General features: G+C 33.1%; 1 protein-coding gene across 1 annotated transcript in view; it reads right to left on the minus strand.

Moving 5' to 3' along the window:
- Positions 1–5,103: 5,103 nt before the first annotated feature.
- LOC117173246 (ecdysteroid-regulated 16 kDa protein-like) overlaps positions 5,104–19,233 on the minus strand; it is a 28,763-nt gene continuing 14,633 nt past the window's right edge. Inside the window, exons 2-3 of the mRNA XM_033361712.1 lie at positions 9,268–9,572; positions 5,104–5,340 (exon numbers count right to left, since the gene is read on the minus strand). Coding sequence (XP_033217603.1) covers positions 5,257–5,340; positions 9,268–9,572 — 389 coding nt within the window. The 3' untranslated portion in view covers positions 5,104–5,256. The remainder of the gene's footprint in view (positions 5,341–9,267; positions 9,573–19,233) is intronic.

Here is a 19,233-nt window from a genome sequence, read left to right on the forward strand (position 1 = left end):
TACTAGACATGATAGGAGAAACAGGATGGTTTATATGCAATGGCAATATGAAAGGAGATGAGGATGGGGAGATCACATTCATAGGAAAGGGAGCAACAGTAACAGACTACATCTTGGCTGAAGAAAGAATGCGGCATATGATAGGGCGTATGAAGGTAGGGAATGAGATAGGGTCCGAGCACTTCCCGGTCATAGTTACACTGAGAAGAGGCGTCAGTAAGCGCGGCAGAGGGAGAAAGGAAAAAGGGTGCGAACGAAACACGAAAATGGGAATCTGGGGTGTAAATAAATTAAACGAGTTTAAACAAAAGATGGAAAAGGAGAAGGTTAGGTATGAAAAAGAAGAGGGAATAGACTCGTTAGTTGAAAGGTTGAAGGGGTCCATTGAAAAGGTAAAGGATGAGCTGGGTACTAATGAAGAAAGAGTAGGGATAAAGAGAGGCTGGTGGGACAAGGAATGCTGGGACAGTAAAGAGAGAATAAAAGAGTGTGTGAGCAAATGGAGAAGAGGGGAAATGGAGAAGGAGGAGTATAACAGGATGAAAAAAGAACATGAGAAGATGCTGGAAATAAAAAGACAGAGGGGAAAAGAAGAATATAAAGCAGAGGTAGAAAAAGCCATCAAAGAAGGTACGGTGTGGGATGTGATAAATAGGGATAGAGGGGAAAGGAAGGGCGTTAACGAAGAAATAGAAATGGAGGAATGGACGGATTATTTTAAGGGTCTATTAGGGGGAGAGCAAAATAAGATCAAAGGGGAAAAATGTAGGATAGTCCGAGGAGAAATGGAGGAAGGGAACGAGATAACAAGAAAGGAAGTGGATGAAGCAATAAATAGGTTAAAAAGAAACAAGGCGACGGGAGAAGATGGGATGGAGAACGAAGCGATGAAATTTGGAGGAGAAGGGATTAAGGATGGGATGTGGAAGATCTGCAACAAGGTATGGAAAGGGGAAGGTTGGCCGGAAGAGTGGACGACGGGACTGGTGGTACCGCTTGTCAAGAAAGGGGAAGGAAAGAAGGTAGAGGAATACAGAGGCATCACTCTCATGTCAGTTGGCTATAAAATATATTCAGAAATCTTAAGAAATAGGTTGGAGAGTCAAGTAGAACAAAATGAAAGTGTCCCACATAATCAGACGGGCTTTAGAAAAGGAATGGCAACTATAGACAACATCTACGTACTTAACTATTTAGTTAACAGAAATTTGAGGAGAAAGCAAGGGAGACTAGTCGCTTTGTTCGTAGATTTCAAAGCAGCGTTTGACTCAGTGAATAGAACAGTACTATGGCAGGCAATGAAAGAGAGGGGTGTAGAGGAAAAGTTAGTGGAGAGGATAAAGAAAATTTTTACTGAAACCAGGATTAGGGTGAAAATGGGAAAGAAAAAAGGGCAGGTTTTCTGGACAAGCCGAGGTCTAAGGCAACGGTGCCCTTTGAGTCCGTTACTATTTAGTATCCTATTGGCAGACTTAGAGTTAAAGCTAAAGGAGAAAGGGAAAGGAGGAACGGCTTTGGGTAATAGCAAACTATACTCTCTAGCATACGCGGACGATGTAGTTCTATTAGCAGATGATGAGAAGGGGATGAACCTAATGATGAGAATCTTCGAAGAGTATGTTGGAACAAAATAGCTGACGGTGAACGTAGATAAGACAAAGGTGATGTGTTTCAAAAATAGAAAGAGCAAAATAAATTACGTTTGGAAGATGAACGGACAAAAAGTTGAAATTGTGGAGGAGTTCTGTTACCTAGGTTTTTGGTTTGAGGCAGAAGGAGGAAACGAGCTGCAGGTGAGGAAAAGAATTGAATGTGCGAGTAAAGTAATGGGCCAAGTATGGGGTATAGGAAAGAGAAGGTTCAAGAATGATTGGAGAATGAGGGTCTGGTTGTTTGATGCGTTGGTGTGGGCGGTGTTGTGTTATGGTGTGGAGATCTGGGGATGGAAGGAACATAGGAAAGTAGAGAGTATGCATGAGCTATTCCTGAGGTGGGTAATGGGGGTTAGGTGGAGTTGCCCAGGATATATGTTAAAAGAAGAGTTAGGAAAAGAAAATATGGTTACTAGACAAATTAAGAGAGCATGGAGGTTTGAAGAGAAGCTAAAAAGGGGAGAGGGAAGTAAAATTGCACAAGCATGTTTCGGTGAAATTCGGAACAATGAAGCGAGAAGTAATTGGGAAATTCAAAATGGGAGGTAGAAACGTGAGAAATGAGAAGGGTGTGTAATATTCGAGAAGGGGTTATGGAGTGGCAGGACATAGAGTTAGAGCTATTGGTTAAACAAGGAGAAGAGAGATGGACAAAGATTATAGATTCAAGGTACAATAGATGGTATATGATGGTCGAAAGGTTGACGGAACCAGAATATCTACAAAAAATAAAAAAGGAAGAAAAATGGAGTAGGGTTGTACGGTTCAGAATGGGAGAAGGAGTGAGAGCATGCAGATATTGGATGAATGAAGAGGAGAATTTGTGCAGTGTATGTGGATACGAAATGGAGTCATGGGCACATGTATTAGAGAGATGTACAGGAGTGCAAGAGGGATAGTTGAGTGTGGATGAGTGTGTAAGATGGATCTTGGATGGTAGTGGACAGGGAGTGATGTGGATGAAGAAATTGGAGGAAGTAAGGGAAAGCAAGAGAGTAGGGCAGAGCCAAACGGGTGATCCTGAAAAGGGACAGTAAAAAACGAAAATTGTTTTCAATATCGTGGAAAATGCATTTTTTTATGGTAAGAAGAAACGGAAGTCCTGGAAGCTCGCTCATTTTAGGAATTAATATCACTACTGTTACTATTGTTTATCCTACGTAATGCGAAAGAGTAGAATATAAGTAGTAGTTAAGTTAGACTAAGGATAGAATTGTAAATATATGTACAGGGAGCGGTGGCCCCCAAACCCGTAAAAGGGAGAGATTAAATACATACATACTGCAAAATGCAATTTTTGGATTTTTGATTATTTTCTGTGCGATTAAAATTTGAATTTTTAAGTTTTCGAAAAATTTAAAAAGTTGTTATGATAATCTTGTAGGACTATCGAAAATTAACATTGGTCTTTTCAAGTACTACGAACAAGTGTACAGAGAATTTTTGAATCATGGAAAAATGTGGTCTCAAACATTTTTAAAATGCGCTCCCTATTAGAATTTCTATCCAAAATTATTGACTAACAAATTTAGCATTAAGCTACGGGCACTAAAAGAGTGTGCCAAAGACCAATGTAATAGATTTATTTTTGCAAAAATTGTCGTGCTCACAGACAGATAGACAAACGTACAGACAACCAAATTCGTAAAAATATTTTTTTCGGATTCAGGGTGTCTCAAAACGTGGACTTTTGACAAAGACTGGGGAGGGGTCAAACTTTACACAAATCTAATACCTTCTCTGATGAGAATATAAAAATGATTTATTTGCCATGAATAATTTTTTGATATTTCTGTTTTTGATTTTGATCGTGAAAAGTAGCATTAAAAATCTACAAAAATAACCAAAAAATTGAAACCCTACACACGAGACGAAAAAAAATTAAAAGAAAAAAGTTGTGATGAGAATATGTCCACGCAGCGGGCAGATTTTTTGTACTGTTCATGCTGTTTTTCATGATTAAATCCAAAAATAAGCATCCTATTAAAAAGTGATTGGTAAAAAATTTGTAAATATTTTTCAAATTGACAATTTTTGTGAATTCATCTGTCAACGTATTTTGCATAGTTTGGCCGAAAAAAGTAATTTGTGGATTTTTCATTATTTTGCATGCTGTCAAAATTTGAATTTTTGATATTTCAAGAAAATTCAAAAAGTTAGTATGATAATCTTGTAGAGCATTCAAAAAGGAACATTTTTCTTCTCTTCCGTTTTTTTATACCATGCGTTATTTGACTAAAAATATTCCTTTTCCGGTGCTTTTTGGAATTTTGTAAGTGATATAACTCTGGTACTTTTCGATTTTATGCAAAACGTCATTAGGATAAATTGTTCGATTCTTTGAATACTATGAATGACCGTACAGAGAATTTTCTAATTTTGAAAAAAGTGGTCTAGAAAATATTCATACTGTGCCCACTTTTTCAATTTTTATCCAAAAGGGCCGGCAAATGAACTTGATCTTTAGTTTAGGACACTAAACAAGTGTACCAAACGCCAATCTAATAGATTAATTTTTTCAAAAGTAATTGTGGCAACAGACAATCATATACACAGACAGACATATTAGTAAAAACCTGTTTTTCGGATTCAGGGGGTTTTGAAACGTGGAAATTTGATCAAAACTGGGGGGGGGGGGTTAGATTTTACACAAATCTAATACCTTCTCTGATGAGACCGGTAATCTGAAGGGCCTGGGCCCATATCCCAGAGGATATAAAATTATTTAATAATTTCCCTGGTCAGAAAACCTACATCAAAAATAAAATGTAATAAAGTCATTTCCTAAATTTATATAATCAATAAGTTTAAAAACAATTAATTTGAAGCAGTCTTGTCTTTCCGAAATTCGGGATGAGCATTCAAATATTTTTTATTAGCTTGGCTAGTCATGCTGAATTATCGGGACTAGTCGGTCCCCTTTTCCAATACCCTTAATTTGTCAGTACTCCTAGGCACAACCTTAATTTTATTATATGAAAGTATTAAAAATTTTTATATTAGGTCGCAACCGCCTCCTCGAAATGAAATGGAATTACTCAATACCCAGAGATTTTTTTAAATCACCTGCACGAGTATGACGTATATGCAGGTTTTCTATTTGACCCACGCCCCGTGATGGACTTCAAGGCAACTACGAAGCATTTGTATAGTCCAAAATATTAGAATTACAACCAATCCTTCTAGAACATTTTTTTTTTGAAATTTTGAACATTTTGAAACAAAAAAATTTTCTTCAGTGCATTTTATTTAAATGTTCAAGTATACATCTCATTTTGTGCGAATATGAGCTGTTCCAGAAATGAATGTCGGTAAGGTGCCAATCAATAAAGTATGACATGGATCAATATTAAATATACTAATATCATTTATTGAAAATATATATATATGTATATACAACTGCACTCTATTCATGAAAAAAGATTTTAGACATTTGTTAATAAACAGTAATTTAAATGAAAAAGTATATTTCGCCCTTCATGTCAGTACCAGTCAGCATCTACTTTACTACTCAAGAAGCAATTAAAGCACTACAGCCAACTAATTTTCATCATCAGTTTTAGATTAGCGAAAAGCAAACATATAGTGACGAGGTAGATAACATTTAAGACGATATTCGTGATGGGACCTCGAAGCAGGTGATTACGTTATTATTCTCCTTCAAGGACCAGTGTACAACCAATGAAATCTGTAAAGTAAAAAAAAATTATTTATAAAATCTAAAATGAAATTAAAACATTGAAAGGTTGATTCGAACAAACATGTAGAAATCTTAAACAACCTAGCACTCAAAGTTTTTATTTATAAACTGTTTCTCATTTTAAACAGATCGATCAATAACACTAACATTCGCAGAGCCAGAGTAGATTCCAAATGTTTGCTAATTTTCATTTTGTTTATAAAATAGACAAGATGACAAATTTGTAGATATTTATCAATATTTATAAGTATAAGTTAACTAAATAAACATGTTCACGTCAGGAATACCGTAAAATCAGAATAATTTTGGAAGGTATAATGCAGAAGAGTATCCTGAGAAATTTTTCAGCTTGTAAAATTTCTTCTCCAAATCAAGGTTTTCAAATCCAAAAATTAACTTTCTTCAATGTAAACAAAGTAAGACTTTGCTTTTACCTGAATATGACTCTATCCGCATTTTCCGGGACAAGTTCCTGAATTTTTTCAAATTCATTTTTTTTATGAGAATGTGGGTATTATATTACCCTATATTCATACAATTTATTATTATTACAAAAAATGGTTGATATAATATCTGTAATATAATAAATAAAAAAAGACATAAAATACTGTTCATGACAAAAATTAAGGCGCCTAGAAATTTCTAATAATTTCTAACCTGCCGTGCTACCTAACAAATTTGCCGCCCTATTTCAATTTTTATTTATAAGAGTTTTTTTAATATTGCAGAGTTGATACAAGAAAACAATAAGTACAAGTAAAAACAGACTGTCTTACTGAAGGTTATAGACATAATGATTTTTTACATAGTCAGCGAGCAATCGTTTTAAAAAACGTGCAAAAGTATAATTTTTGGCACCAGTGACACACCGAGTTATTTTTGGTTATGAGTCAATAAAAATCTATTCTAACCAGCCCTGTGCATCTCTGCATATTTCAGATTTTAACTTGACCCCGCAACTGTCCTAAGTTGATTAGTTCCTCATACTTTAAATTGAGTGCAGATTTGAGATCTATGGGCGGCCAATTATTTTTGGCCCCGCGCGGAAAATTTTGTAGCTACGCCACTGTCCTCAAATCTCCAGCGCGTCGCTAGTTGTCCCATCAGTTCCTGTTTTTACATAGAAAGCAATGGGACTAAATCACTTTTTTCAATTTTTTCGTAAACAAAATGTTATTTCCATGCAAAATGTTCTTGAAATTAAAACAATGTTACTCATTTAATATTTCATAATTCTTTTCCCATCATCTTCTATGGAAACTAAAGACAAAATATGATTTATATGGTCGTACAATAATCCTGACAAAATGGAACATATCTTAGATTTGAATTTGAATAAAAAGTAAAATATGATTCTCAAAGTTTATTTTCGAAAACAAAATAACAATATTATTAATGGAATGTGAAAAAAGACCTTGAGAAAAATTTTAATAGTACTAAGTTTCAACTTACCATGTGAATTCTCACACTTATGAATATATAATGGATATAATGTATTTATAATTGAATTGAAATTTAGACGTTTTGTAACGTTATAATTTATATTTGTTTCTTTGAAAAATAGTTGTTTTTTCAACAAGTTGTATGATTGAACAAACTATTTTTAATGCTCTTTACATATTTGTATGCTATATGTTCATGAATAAAAATTTGATTCAATTTCAATTACATTTTTCTCATTATACTCAATAGCGTAAGAACTCGCTAAACCCTCAAATATTAAGTTTGAACTTGTATACTATCAAATCTTTTTTCACAAAGCTATTTATATATTTTATTGATATAAATATTATTTACTGTCTTTTCAAATATAAAAAGGATTATATTTAACTTTTTATTCAAATTAAAATATAATATTCCACTGTAGCAAGTTTATTGGGTTACCTTTTAATTCATGTTTCCCATTAGCATTTATATACATACATCGTTTGGGAAATTGTTTATGAAATGTAAAATGTGTAACATTCTTTTCATTTCAATATTTTTTTACGAAAATAACATTTTGTTTATTAAAAAATTGTTTAAAAGTGGTCTTCTCCCATTACTTACAATGCAAAAACAGGGTGTGATGGGACAACTAGCGCCGCGCTGAAGATATTAGGAACTAACCAACTTAGGACACTAAGAGATCGTCATTTTGTTTTCAGATGCACATGGCTGATTCTAACACATATGAAAATTGGCTGCTACTTTTTGCAACTTCGTAATTGTTCCGGATTTTTTTCGGCGGCCATGGCGCACGGTGCCAGTGAGACTAAATCGCGAAAAGCTGGACAAATGTATGAAATGTTCATAAAATGGGCCAATTTTTAAAAAACAAAATTGGAGATTCAATATGGCGGGTAAGTATGCCAAATAAACAATCGATTCTTTTCAAAATTAGTATAAAGGAGTTTTTGATGTCACCGATTACGAATCCGACGTCCGCCAAATTTTTTCGAATTTATTCGATGATGTCCATGTTATATTAGAATAATCCAAAATTTCGTACCTCAGTTTTTCGACGGATCTTTACGTTTTGTAACCCCCTGAAGTTGAAAATAAATTTTTTTCGATGACGTATGTCAATTTGTATGTCTATAAGCACGACAACACGAAAAATAAACAGATCAAATCCAGCCTAGACACGCTTTTTTGGGTCTCAAAAGAAAGAACGAATACGTTAACGGGCATTCCTTGATCAATGGTTATGGTTTTATCCATAGAAAATGCCACTCACAAATCTAATATTCCAATTTTACGCCAAACGAGGGCAGATATGTTACAAAAGTTTAACACAAAAATTGAGGCTTTTTAAAACATCTGAAATTTATTTAGAACCGTTTTTTGATAAGACTCGCCTTTTTTGTTATATGCATCAAAACTAAAAATCTCAATAATTCTAATTTAGAGCCAAACACCGACAGTTATGCAAAAAAATTAAAAAGAATTGTAGCTATTAAAAAAACCATAATTTTTCATGAAACCATTTTTTATAAGACCTTATATTTTTGTTTTATTTGTCGAAAATACAGTCAAATTCGGAAATAACGCCAGTATTGGGACTGGAGGTGATGGGGAACAAAGCAGACAGAGTGCCACTTCGGATAAAAATGCTTTTTTTTGTCACGTCTCTGTGACTACCGCACACTCCCTGCAGCTCCTTTTACTCCTACCTGCGGCGCGGCGCCAATTCTCGAAAGGTATATTTCCAGGGGCGTTATATCCCAATTTGACTGTACTATGAATAAAAATTAAAAATTTTGAACAAGACGGCGCAAAATAGGAGAAAAACATCTCTAAGAGAAATTACATGTTTTAAAAAAATGCAGGAAAATTTGTCATGACATTTTTTAAAAAGAACTTTTCTCTTTTTTTCCTGAAAATATTATGAAAAGAATAGAACATTTAATCTTTGAGCCAAACGACTTGAGATACGGAAAAAAGTTTCAACGAAGCTTTGCACCTTTCAAAAGTCGTTTTAAGTTTTTTTTCGGGCCATCGGATGGGCTAAATGGTGAACTAGTGTTGCACTGCCGGTAACACAGATTTCTGCGTATGATAAATGAAAAAAAGCGTGATAATGCCTTTTGAAACTGTACTGGACCACATTTTTATCATCGATATTTAAAAAGTTAAAAAGCGTTGGCAATATCTACCAAAATTCCAATATTTGCATCCGATTCCTTTCGAAAAATTTCTCGCCATAAACTACGATCCATTTGAACAAAACTTTGCTCAACTGACTTGCATTGGATAACTTTGATTTTTTAGTGGGTAAGCTTAAAAAAATCCCTATATTTGGCCTAAAATATCGTGTTTACCCAGGTGATAAATTCATCCCTTTTAACTCGTGGAAGTTTTCTGACAATCGTTAGCAAAAACCAATTTACTTTCCGAGACATACAATATCATATTACGGTAGGAGTATTATACCTTTGGATATATTTCCAAAATAGGAAATACGTTCTTATAAACGTACTGCACGTCCTTTTTGAGAGGGCAAGATGCTTTGGTCTCATCAATGTTAAAAATATTGTTGCACGCATCAGTGCCATCCACACCAATGAAGGGAAGGGGAAGGCCCATAATATTAGCATGAACTGAAGTTCTCAATCGTTGAATATCTCTTTTTGGTGTGAATGTCTGTGAGATAGCAACGCGAGTTTTCTTCTTCAGCTTGCAAGGTGGAGCATCGCAGTTGGTAATCTGGACCTGATTTTTATCTGGAAGCTGCCGACCTGAAATAAAAATATTAAATTGTATGAAAATTGAGTTCGGCTTTAAATAAGAAAGTGAGTTTAAAAATTGCTTTGTCTGAAACTGAACCAGTGAAATTATTGCTAGTGGAATCACTATTTGGGTTATCACTATTGAACCAGTCATTTACGATTTTAACTAGGTGAACCAGTTAGTGACTGAACTAAAACAGTTACTGGAGGTTGTTTGTCCGAAAAGGATACTCGGTTCTTCACAAACATTTTTTTTAAGCCTTAGTTTTTGTCCTGAAGAAAGTTTTGTTAAGCCCACAAAACTGTTTAGTTAGTCTAAAGAAATATGTGACCATGCATGCGTACTTGTTCAGCGAGAAAGCGTGTGAAATTTCATTATTAGAATAGCGAATACTATTGGTTATTTCTCGTTTTTAGTTATTTTTAAATATGTTAAAAGTAATTAATGTGCTATTTTTGTGATGTGAATAAACATGGATAACGTGACGCTTCGAATTCTGGTGAATAAAATAGTCTAATTTTTCATTTATTGCAGAGAGTACACATCTTTATATTTCGTTTCTCAGATCAGAGCATGGTAACGATAAAGATGCATCTGAGGCTCTTACGCCTGGTAGTACTTTCCTTGAAAAATTCTTCGCAAGCGAAGTGCTTGGATTCCGAACAACAGCTACGCAATTAAATTGTGTCAAAGGAAAAAGGTATCTTCGATTCTACTTTGAATCATGATAATGGTTCTATTCAAGAAATACCAAATGAACTATCAATGGAATTTTAATATTTCTTCATCGTTTTTTGTTGTATTTTTTAAAATTTACATCATTGACATAAACAGCTGAAAAAAGACATGAATAATTTCTGAAAACATTAGCACAAATAATTAGGTTAAAAATTTACAATTTTAATAGAACGGAATCGGTGAGAAAAATCCCGAATGTGAAGAAAGTTTACCGAAGACCAAAGAAAGAGTTCAGAAAATTCTCGTCCAGGAATTTCGAAAAATCTTTTCAAGAAGGTTGGGAGGAAATCTAAAAGATTTCAAGTAACAATGAATGGTATGCCAGCCATGACTCTTTGGTGAGCAATATTCATAAAAATTTATTTCTTGATTAAAATGAAGAAAAGAATTAACAAAAGATTTCCATAAATTTCAGGGTTCACAATCTGTACTCTGTTCTCATGCGTTTCCCTATTTTTATGAGTCCTTTTTTCTATTAATCTCGAAAAACGTCCCCTTTATCTCCAGTTTTTCCAAAAATATATTATATATTAAATCACAATTGTTCGTTTTACATCCACAAAATTGTTCTATTCAAAACTAAAATATGCTACCACGAGTAGTAAAAGCTTTATTTTAACTTTCAGAATTATATTTTATAATTAATTTATCTTTTTAAAAATTGACTAATTTCCAACTAAACTGTTTACGATTTGAAAACAACTTTAAAGCTAAAATATTTTTTCGCCGAATCTGTAAAAATTAAATATTTTTGAAATTAACTATAATAATGTACGGTGATCTGCCTGGCCACATTGGGCATTTATCAGTCTGAATTTGAATAAAGATTTTCATTATGTTAGATATATTATAATAACTATTACCTGAGTTTAGAATCATTTAATAGTACTTAAAATATTTTAAAACGTGTGCTAGAATAAAATTAGTTAAGTTAAATTTAATTGATTAATGCATTGAGAGAAGTTATAATCAAAATTCGAAGGTACGTCAAATCATTTTATCTGAAGAAATTACGGCACGGTTCACATGGAAAAATGAAGACATTGGCATAGAGAGTTTTTTGGTTAATCTAACAAAGCAAATTCCATGCGAGTTTAGCACGGCTGTACAAAATAAGGAAGCAGTAACAACATTTGGGACCCCTCCCCAATTTTCATTTTATTTAACTTTAGAAATGAGTAAAGTAGGGGAGAGGAGGATAAGTTGGTGCATACTTATTGTGAAATGTAATTTAAGGCTCGAGCAAAGTGAGCCACAAACTTCACTTTTCCCATTTTGTAAGGCGCTCGGAAATCGAAATTCCCTCTAAGTTTGAGTTGAATCATCTAAGCCACATCAGTCCCAAAAATTGTAAATATTAATATGAAACGATTTTTGTATCAGAAAAAATCAGTTTCACTTGTCTATGAGTTTTGTTTAAAATTGTTTTCCTATCAAATAATAAGAGGTAGCTTTTTTCCATTATTCTGGTAATTTATTATTATAGTTACTTAAAAGCAGTAATTTTTATTTCAAGCATTTAAAATTATTCAAAAAATTTATTATTATTCTTTACTGTTAACATTCTCTAAAAAAGTAGAATATTCTAGTATGAGTCAGGTGAAAGTAGATGTTAAGAGCAGTATTTTACTTTACAAACATTTTCTAATTGCTTCAAAAATTGATTACTAGGGTAACGACATACTGGGCCGAAAAAACTGATAGGCGTCGATTCATATTGTACGTATTTTACACTGCCTTTTCGATTTACTTGTAATTTTTTCCCACAAGTGCCTCGAAAAGTATCAAACGCGTCATTCAAAGTTCTAAACTTAAATTACATGTAATTTAAATAATGTCAATTAGGTAATTTGCGTAGAAGACCCGCTCTCCAATACGGATTTTGCATTTTTTATGTAAATTACATAGTAAACTACTGAAAAAATCACGAAAATCACCTGGAGTAAATTACATTTTCATCTTCGGTAGTGTTTCAACAGTGAGCCGGTTAAATAAATAAATAATAATATTCATTGAACCTAATGCCATCTAGTAACACTATGTTTCTATTGAGTTTTGTCGGTAGTGAATATTTTTGGCGCGACCCACTAATAACGATGATATTATACCAAGTTTGGTAAGTGTTGGCAACCAAGTCAGGGCTCACCATTGCATAATATTTAAAACTCGAATTTAATAGACTGGTCTACGATAAAACTGGCTTTTTCCTGTGTTTTCTCCAATATTTGATGATGCAATACAAAATTTACATCCTCACCTTGTAATGAAACGTATCTAAAGTAAATAACGCAAATAGTATTTATTTTCCTTCAGGCGTCACAATTAGCTAATTTTTAAAATAAATGTCATGGCCACTAAAATCAGACACCTTGCGCACCTTTTTGTTTTAGGCTGATGGAACTGTGTACAAAAAGAAATGAAAAAATCTGAGGAAATCTCAAATTCTGCACTGAGATTCAATAAATACAGATGAAGGCTTTAAAAAGGCACTTTAAAAAATCTTCTGCGTCCCGGAAGGATGGTTATCGTGGTACCCGGATTTCCGATAAGTATACCCTGGAACCTGGGTTGTATTTAAGGTTCGGGCATCGACTGCATTGGCTTGGATACTGTTTTCGGGGATATGGGCGCTGACCAATTATTGAATGTTATTATTAAACTGATGGCTAGGGCCATCAGTTCTAGGAATAAAGTAAATACGAGGTTTCTAATTCCAGGTACCAGTGTATCCCGTTTTTCGAAAAAAAGAAAGAAAATATTTGCCTAAAATCAGAATGAAAATGCATCTTAATGAAGTGAAGTGGAGACGAGGGGCAATTCACTCTCGCGCAAACTCTGAAAAAGTCGAATATTTTCGACTATTTCAAATTTCCTTATACTTGATAAATTATTAGAGTATTCACGCAGTGAACAAAGCGCACGTCAACAAAGTTTTGACTCGTCGACTCATTGATACTACCTCCTTATTTTTATTTTTTCTTATTAAATCCTAATCAACTAGCTTCTTACTGCTACCTGTTTTGTGAAATTAAACCAAATAATATTATTTTGAAATTAGGACCTTATATTTGATATTTTCTTAATGCCTTGTTATTTTACTTATACAAATATATTTCCGCATATATTTCACATTTTTGTTTTAAGTTAAATATTAATACTCGAGAATGCATCGCCCCTCAGGGGAAAGCAGACTGTGGGAAGACAGCCGGGAGCTCGTAGGCTCAATCGTGCTACAAAAATGAACTGTCGTTAAAAAAAGTATCTGTATGGTGCGGCCACCTTTCTGGGCGGAAATTCTATATTTAAATAAGAAATGGAAGTTGCCCATTTCAATATTTTTTTGCATCATCCTTTAAATCAATGTTTAATTTTATCTTAGAATAATAAATATAGTCTCTGAATGCTGGGAACTCGATCTTGTTAAACATTTACTAAAACTATTTATTTTGATACTTCAAAATTTGATAATAATGTTTAAATTTTGCTTAGAATTCTTTATATAATTATTTAAAAATGTCTTCACGTAAATTATAATAGATGCGTGGCTCGTGAATACATCGTATGGGATTATAGACTTGTACATATTTGCTAAGTTCTATCCTAGTGGGAAAATATGAAAATATAGCATTATGTAGAATCATATAAATAAGGTAAGTATTAAACACCCTATTCTCGCTTTATAGAACAATATTATTAATCGTATTTCCAGAACCTAAAATACTCTCCTAAAGACACGACTAGCGTTCTTTTAAGCGATTTCTATTTGTTTTATCATTAAAAAAATACAAAAGTTTACCATTAGAAGAGAGACAATTATGATTTGCATACCTTGAGGTGACAATGTAAATTTCTTATTGAAAATTAAAAAATCTGCAAACCTTTGGAGAAATAAAAAAAGCATGGACCTTTCTTCACAAATATTTCATAACGTTGATTTCTACATTAGGGCACTCAGAGGGATTTAATGTCCAAATTAAAATTGAAATAATAAAATATTACATTTTTAAACTTTTGAAATTTAATTATTTTTATGAATTTTAACGTTTTTTTCTGTTTTTAATAGATTTTAATAAGTATTTGAAGAAACAAAATGTTGTATTTAAACATTTCAAGGGGTTCAATTTTAAGATTAAAATCTAAGTCTAGTAAAGTTCGCTCTTAAAATTATCGAAACACCTGTTAGATTTTACTTAAAAAATTAATATGAAATTAAACAATTTTAATCTTGTAGCAATTCTCGCCTTTCACGGCCATCTAAAGTTAAATAGTGTGCTAAAATTTATAATTTCCTGACTTCTTTTTCTAACACTGTTCACGTTTCAGGAAACATTGTTCTTCGCCAGTCTCTTTTCCGATTAGCTATTCTTCTCAATAGTGATAATTATTATTCTGAATCTCGTTTTTGATGTCATCGTCGATACTTCGCGTATCTCAGATCGGAAAAATAATTTTAAAAAGCTGATTTTAAGAAACACCTGTTTTATTTGGGGTATGTAGATCATTACTGTACACCTCAGAGCATGTGATATTTAAATGGACCATAATTATGAAAAAAATGTCTTCCGCATATTTGTGTCGTGAACAATAAATATTTTTGTTTAAAACTTTAGGAAATGCTGAGAAGCATAAAAAAATTTAAGTATCCTATACTTAGTTTAAACTACCAAACAAAAATGATTTAATTACCGCAAAAACTATATTTTCTTCAATCATTCGATCAAAAAATAAGCTATTTATCTCCTTTATCATGTTTCTTATAGAATTCCACAGTTCTAGCGAAAAATATTTATTATTTTAGACACAAACCTGAGGAAACTGAATAGCAATTTTATTATTCCGAATCTAATGAATAAAATTTTCGATAAAATATGTGATAAGTTTATCGTAAAACACACATTCTCATCTTTCAATCATTTTATTAATTATTAAATCTTGCATGTAACAGTATTGGTTCGATAATCGCTCTGAATGTACTTTTCTTTTTTTCTTTATTTTTTTCAAGATATTCAAATCATAATTTTTTCTCTTCTAACGATAACATGTCGTATTTTTTCGTTGATGAAAAAAAATAGAAATTGTTTAGAAGCACAATAGCCATGCATTTCTGAAAGCGTTTTATATTCTGGGAATATTAGTAATATTATTGTTCTATAAAGCGAGAATAGATTGTTAAAAATTACCTTATTTATAAGATTCTACGCAATGCGCCATATCTATTGAAGTGTCAAAATAAATAGGTTTAATAAATATTTAACAAGAGCGAATTCACAGGGGCATCCTCTTGTTGCTTATTTCGATTTAGGTATTATACGATTCCATGTGAAATTTAGAACATATTTCTATCGGCGCGAACACTATTTTGTCAAACTATTATGAGTAAAAAGTGTGAGTATTATTATTATATATATATATATATATATATATTAAATCAAAATAAATTTTTTTCTTGGTAGATTTTTGTATTATGATTAAATTTTGAAACATAGTAACCAATGAGCTATCCGTTTTGTATTTATAATTAGGTTATAGAACTTTTTGTTACTGGCTCCGTTTCTGCAGAGTAGGCCAGAAAGTTTAGTTGGTTATCATTGAATGGATCCTAAAACAAGTGATTATATGTATCCACTTTTTGCACGCTCCGAGAACTGACAATATCAATAAATTTCGGCATGATCATTCCTTATAATAGTTTGAATACGTTTCCCTATTTTTCCACATTAGGTGATTGCACTTTTAAGTTTATATCAAAAGCAATGACCCACTCTTCAATTATAAGCGTGAAAAACCAACTTCGAAAATTTTTTCTAAAAAAATCGAAAACTGCTAAATACTTGATTTTATAACAGTTTTCTTATGTTTATAATTTAATAAGTTCAGTTTGTTCGTGTTTTTAATAACTTTGTATCACACCGCCATCATAAGTATGATTTAAGGTGATGCAAACAATATCTAAAATAGCGCTTCTTAATCGAGGCCGTAATATTTTTACTTAGGATACAGCAAACTATAAAATAACTGACACTGCCTGATTGGCTCATGGAAATTTATATCTGTACCTAATGGTATGATGAGTGCAGTGACCCCAACATTAGCATGTAGATTGTAGATTGTAGAGTGTAGACCTACACTCGCGGAGTGTGCTCTATCGAATTCGAATGATTTAGATTGGACTCAATTATATCAGATTGAATTGGAATTAATTGGAATGGAGTAAAGTGGATTTGAGCGTAGTGGACAGTATTGCATTTGAATGAATTGGAGTCGAGTGGATTGGATTCGATTGGAGTAGTGTAGAGTGAATTGTAATGAATTGTATTGAATTAGAGAGAATTCGGGCGGATTGGAGTGTATTGGATCGGAATGAATTTTATTGAATTTTATTGAATTGGGATTGGAATTGATTATATTGGAGTAGATTCGATTCGATTGAAATCCCTCTCAGGCTTTTAGATCAGAACTTTATGCAACCTATTTGTATTTATGATCGACTGGTAGAATACAAAATTGTGTGTGACACTCGGCCCCTAAGTGGCACTTTGCCTCGTGTAAATTGTAGTGCTGGTCTCGACAAGATAACGACTCCGGCTCTTACTGCAACTTTTAGGTACTTCAAAGGATACCTAAAATAGCACATTTTAGGATGTGCCCTTTATATTGGAGTGGAGCGTATTGGATTTCAATGAATTGGATTAGATTAGAGTGGATTGGAATGACTTGAAGTCGATTGGAATTGATTAAGTTGGAATGGATTCAGTAGGATTGGACTAAATCGCATTGAATTTAACTGAATTCGATTGGAGTTTATTGGAATAAATTACATTGGATTCACTCTCGGATTTTTAGATTTTGACTGTCTGCAACCTATTTGCACTTACGATCAACTGGTATGATAAAAAATAACGTGTTACACTTTGCCCCTGGCACTATAAGCTAGGAGACTCCTAAGAGTAGCAAAAATTCAAGGTACCCTGTTAAAAATATTTGCAATTTAATAGACATGTAATATACATTTGCATATTGAATCTAAACACTCGTTATATGAAATATCTATTAGAAGGCTGCATAATATTAAATTTCATATACATGTATATTGATAAATTCCTAGAAAAACCAGTAATTTCACCTCGAATTTTAGTTTGCACAACTTAAAAATAATTTTGGCAGTCATGTAGGATTTTAAATAATTCAGCATAATTCTTTTAGTTAAACATAAATTATACCAAGTTTTCAGTGGCAAAGTTAAATAAGGAAATAATTAACACGGCTACCCTTAAAGCAGCGGTACTCACGTTTAAATCCTTACATTTACAGTTAATTTGGAAGAAAATTCCACCAGGACGTTGCACTGGGATTATCAATAAGAAATATAGTCGCTGAATCTTAGGTTATTACTTTACTTTCAAATATTTGAACAGATTTGGGCAAATCACGGAACATTTAGCTTTCCCGCACTCTGTTTTACCGATCTTAATTATACATGTACATTAATTGTACAACATAATGGTATATCAAATTAGATATACATTATATGCAAATAACTTTTCTGAAGTATATATTAAATTTCGATCAGATTTGTCTAACAGTGTATTTACGCATTTTCATGAAAGTTAAGATAACCATGCTAAAAATGTCGAATTAATTCCAAACTTTACCGAAAGCTGTCATTTAAGTAGTCCCGTTTTTGCCATCTTAATGCTATTTGGTAGCGTCAGAAATTTGTCCACATTAACTCGTCCGAAAATAATTTCGAATATCATACACACAGAAAAAATGAAAGATAAAGCTTACATCGATTCCAGGTGAAAGATTCACCGCAACAAAAATTAACCTAGCCAGATAAACTTTACATAAATCGGAGATAATTTCCAATTTTTAACCTTGCCTGGATAATCTTTCGCCTTATAACCGCTCCATTTTCATTCGAGATGTAGCGAGAATGACGACGATAGCGCTATCTATCGTCGTTTAATTTCATTTAAATAGAGAGAAATGGGGATTCCCACCTGTCAGCTCCTTTTTGCGCATTTTTCTAAATGGTATTAAATAAATTTTAATTCGACTAAAATAGTGTAATTTAGAACCATTTTTTGTGTGGTTTCTGTTGCTGATTCTACATGCTTTACCGAAATTTGCTCACTTGAGCGTAACGCAGTAGACGAGATCAGAATCATTCTCCTAACCTCTGTAAAACTTGCAGCGAAACATGTTTAATTTTTAACCGTTGCAAGTCTTACCAGCAACAAATTTTAACTTTTGTTTTTTGCGTGCAGTAGATTCCGCAATTTGTATGGTATGATGGATTGGATCGATTTAGATTAAAATTTGTTTTCTTTTGTACGGCCTGATGAGTGCATGTCCTCAGAACCAAGTTTCATCCAAACGTGCCTTAGCATGTCTTGTGGCACGCTGGTAATGCTTTCAAGTTACGAACCAGTGATAGTGTTGCACCTCCAAGATCACCAATTACAAGCCCACTTACTTCAACCAAATATTTTTCATAGTCGTTCCAGCTGCCTTTTAAGGTCTTGATACCTCTCCTTATCCTTTTTTCTTAGAAGTGATGTTGTATTCGGCCAGAGCCGAGAATTCAATCACGAATATATTTCATTTCTCGAAGTCCTGGAGAGCGATGTCAAGCCTCGAGTATGCAACGGAGACGACTGTCCGAAAATTGCAATTCCAGGAAATTGAGCACTTCTCGTTTTGGACATATCGACTATCTCCCTCAGAGCGTTCAGCAGGGCAGGGTCGCAGCCAACACCGTAAAAGCGACAAAGATGTTGATAAAACATTCTTAGGGCTGTATTGTGTCTGGAGAGATATGTAGTTCCCGCGTAGGTGGAACACTTAGACAGTATGTGTTCTAGGTACTCAGCGTGTGCATGACACACCTTGCACCTATCGCTGGGCACTTCTTGATATAAAATGCGG

This window comes from Belonocnema kinseyi, chromosome 5 (assembly GCF_010883055.1).
Source record: "Belonocnema kinseyi isolate 2016_QV_RU_SX_M_011 chromosome 5, B_treatae_v1, whole genome shotgun sequence".
NCBI lineage: Eukaryota > Metazoa > Arthropoda > Insecta > Hymenoptera > Cynipidae > Belonocnema > Belonocnema kinseyi.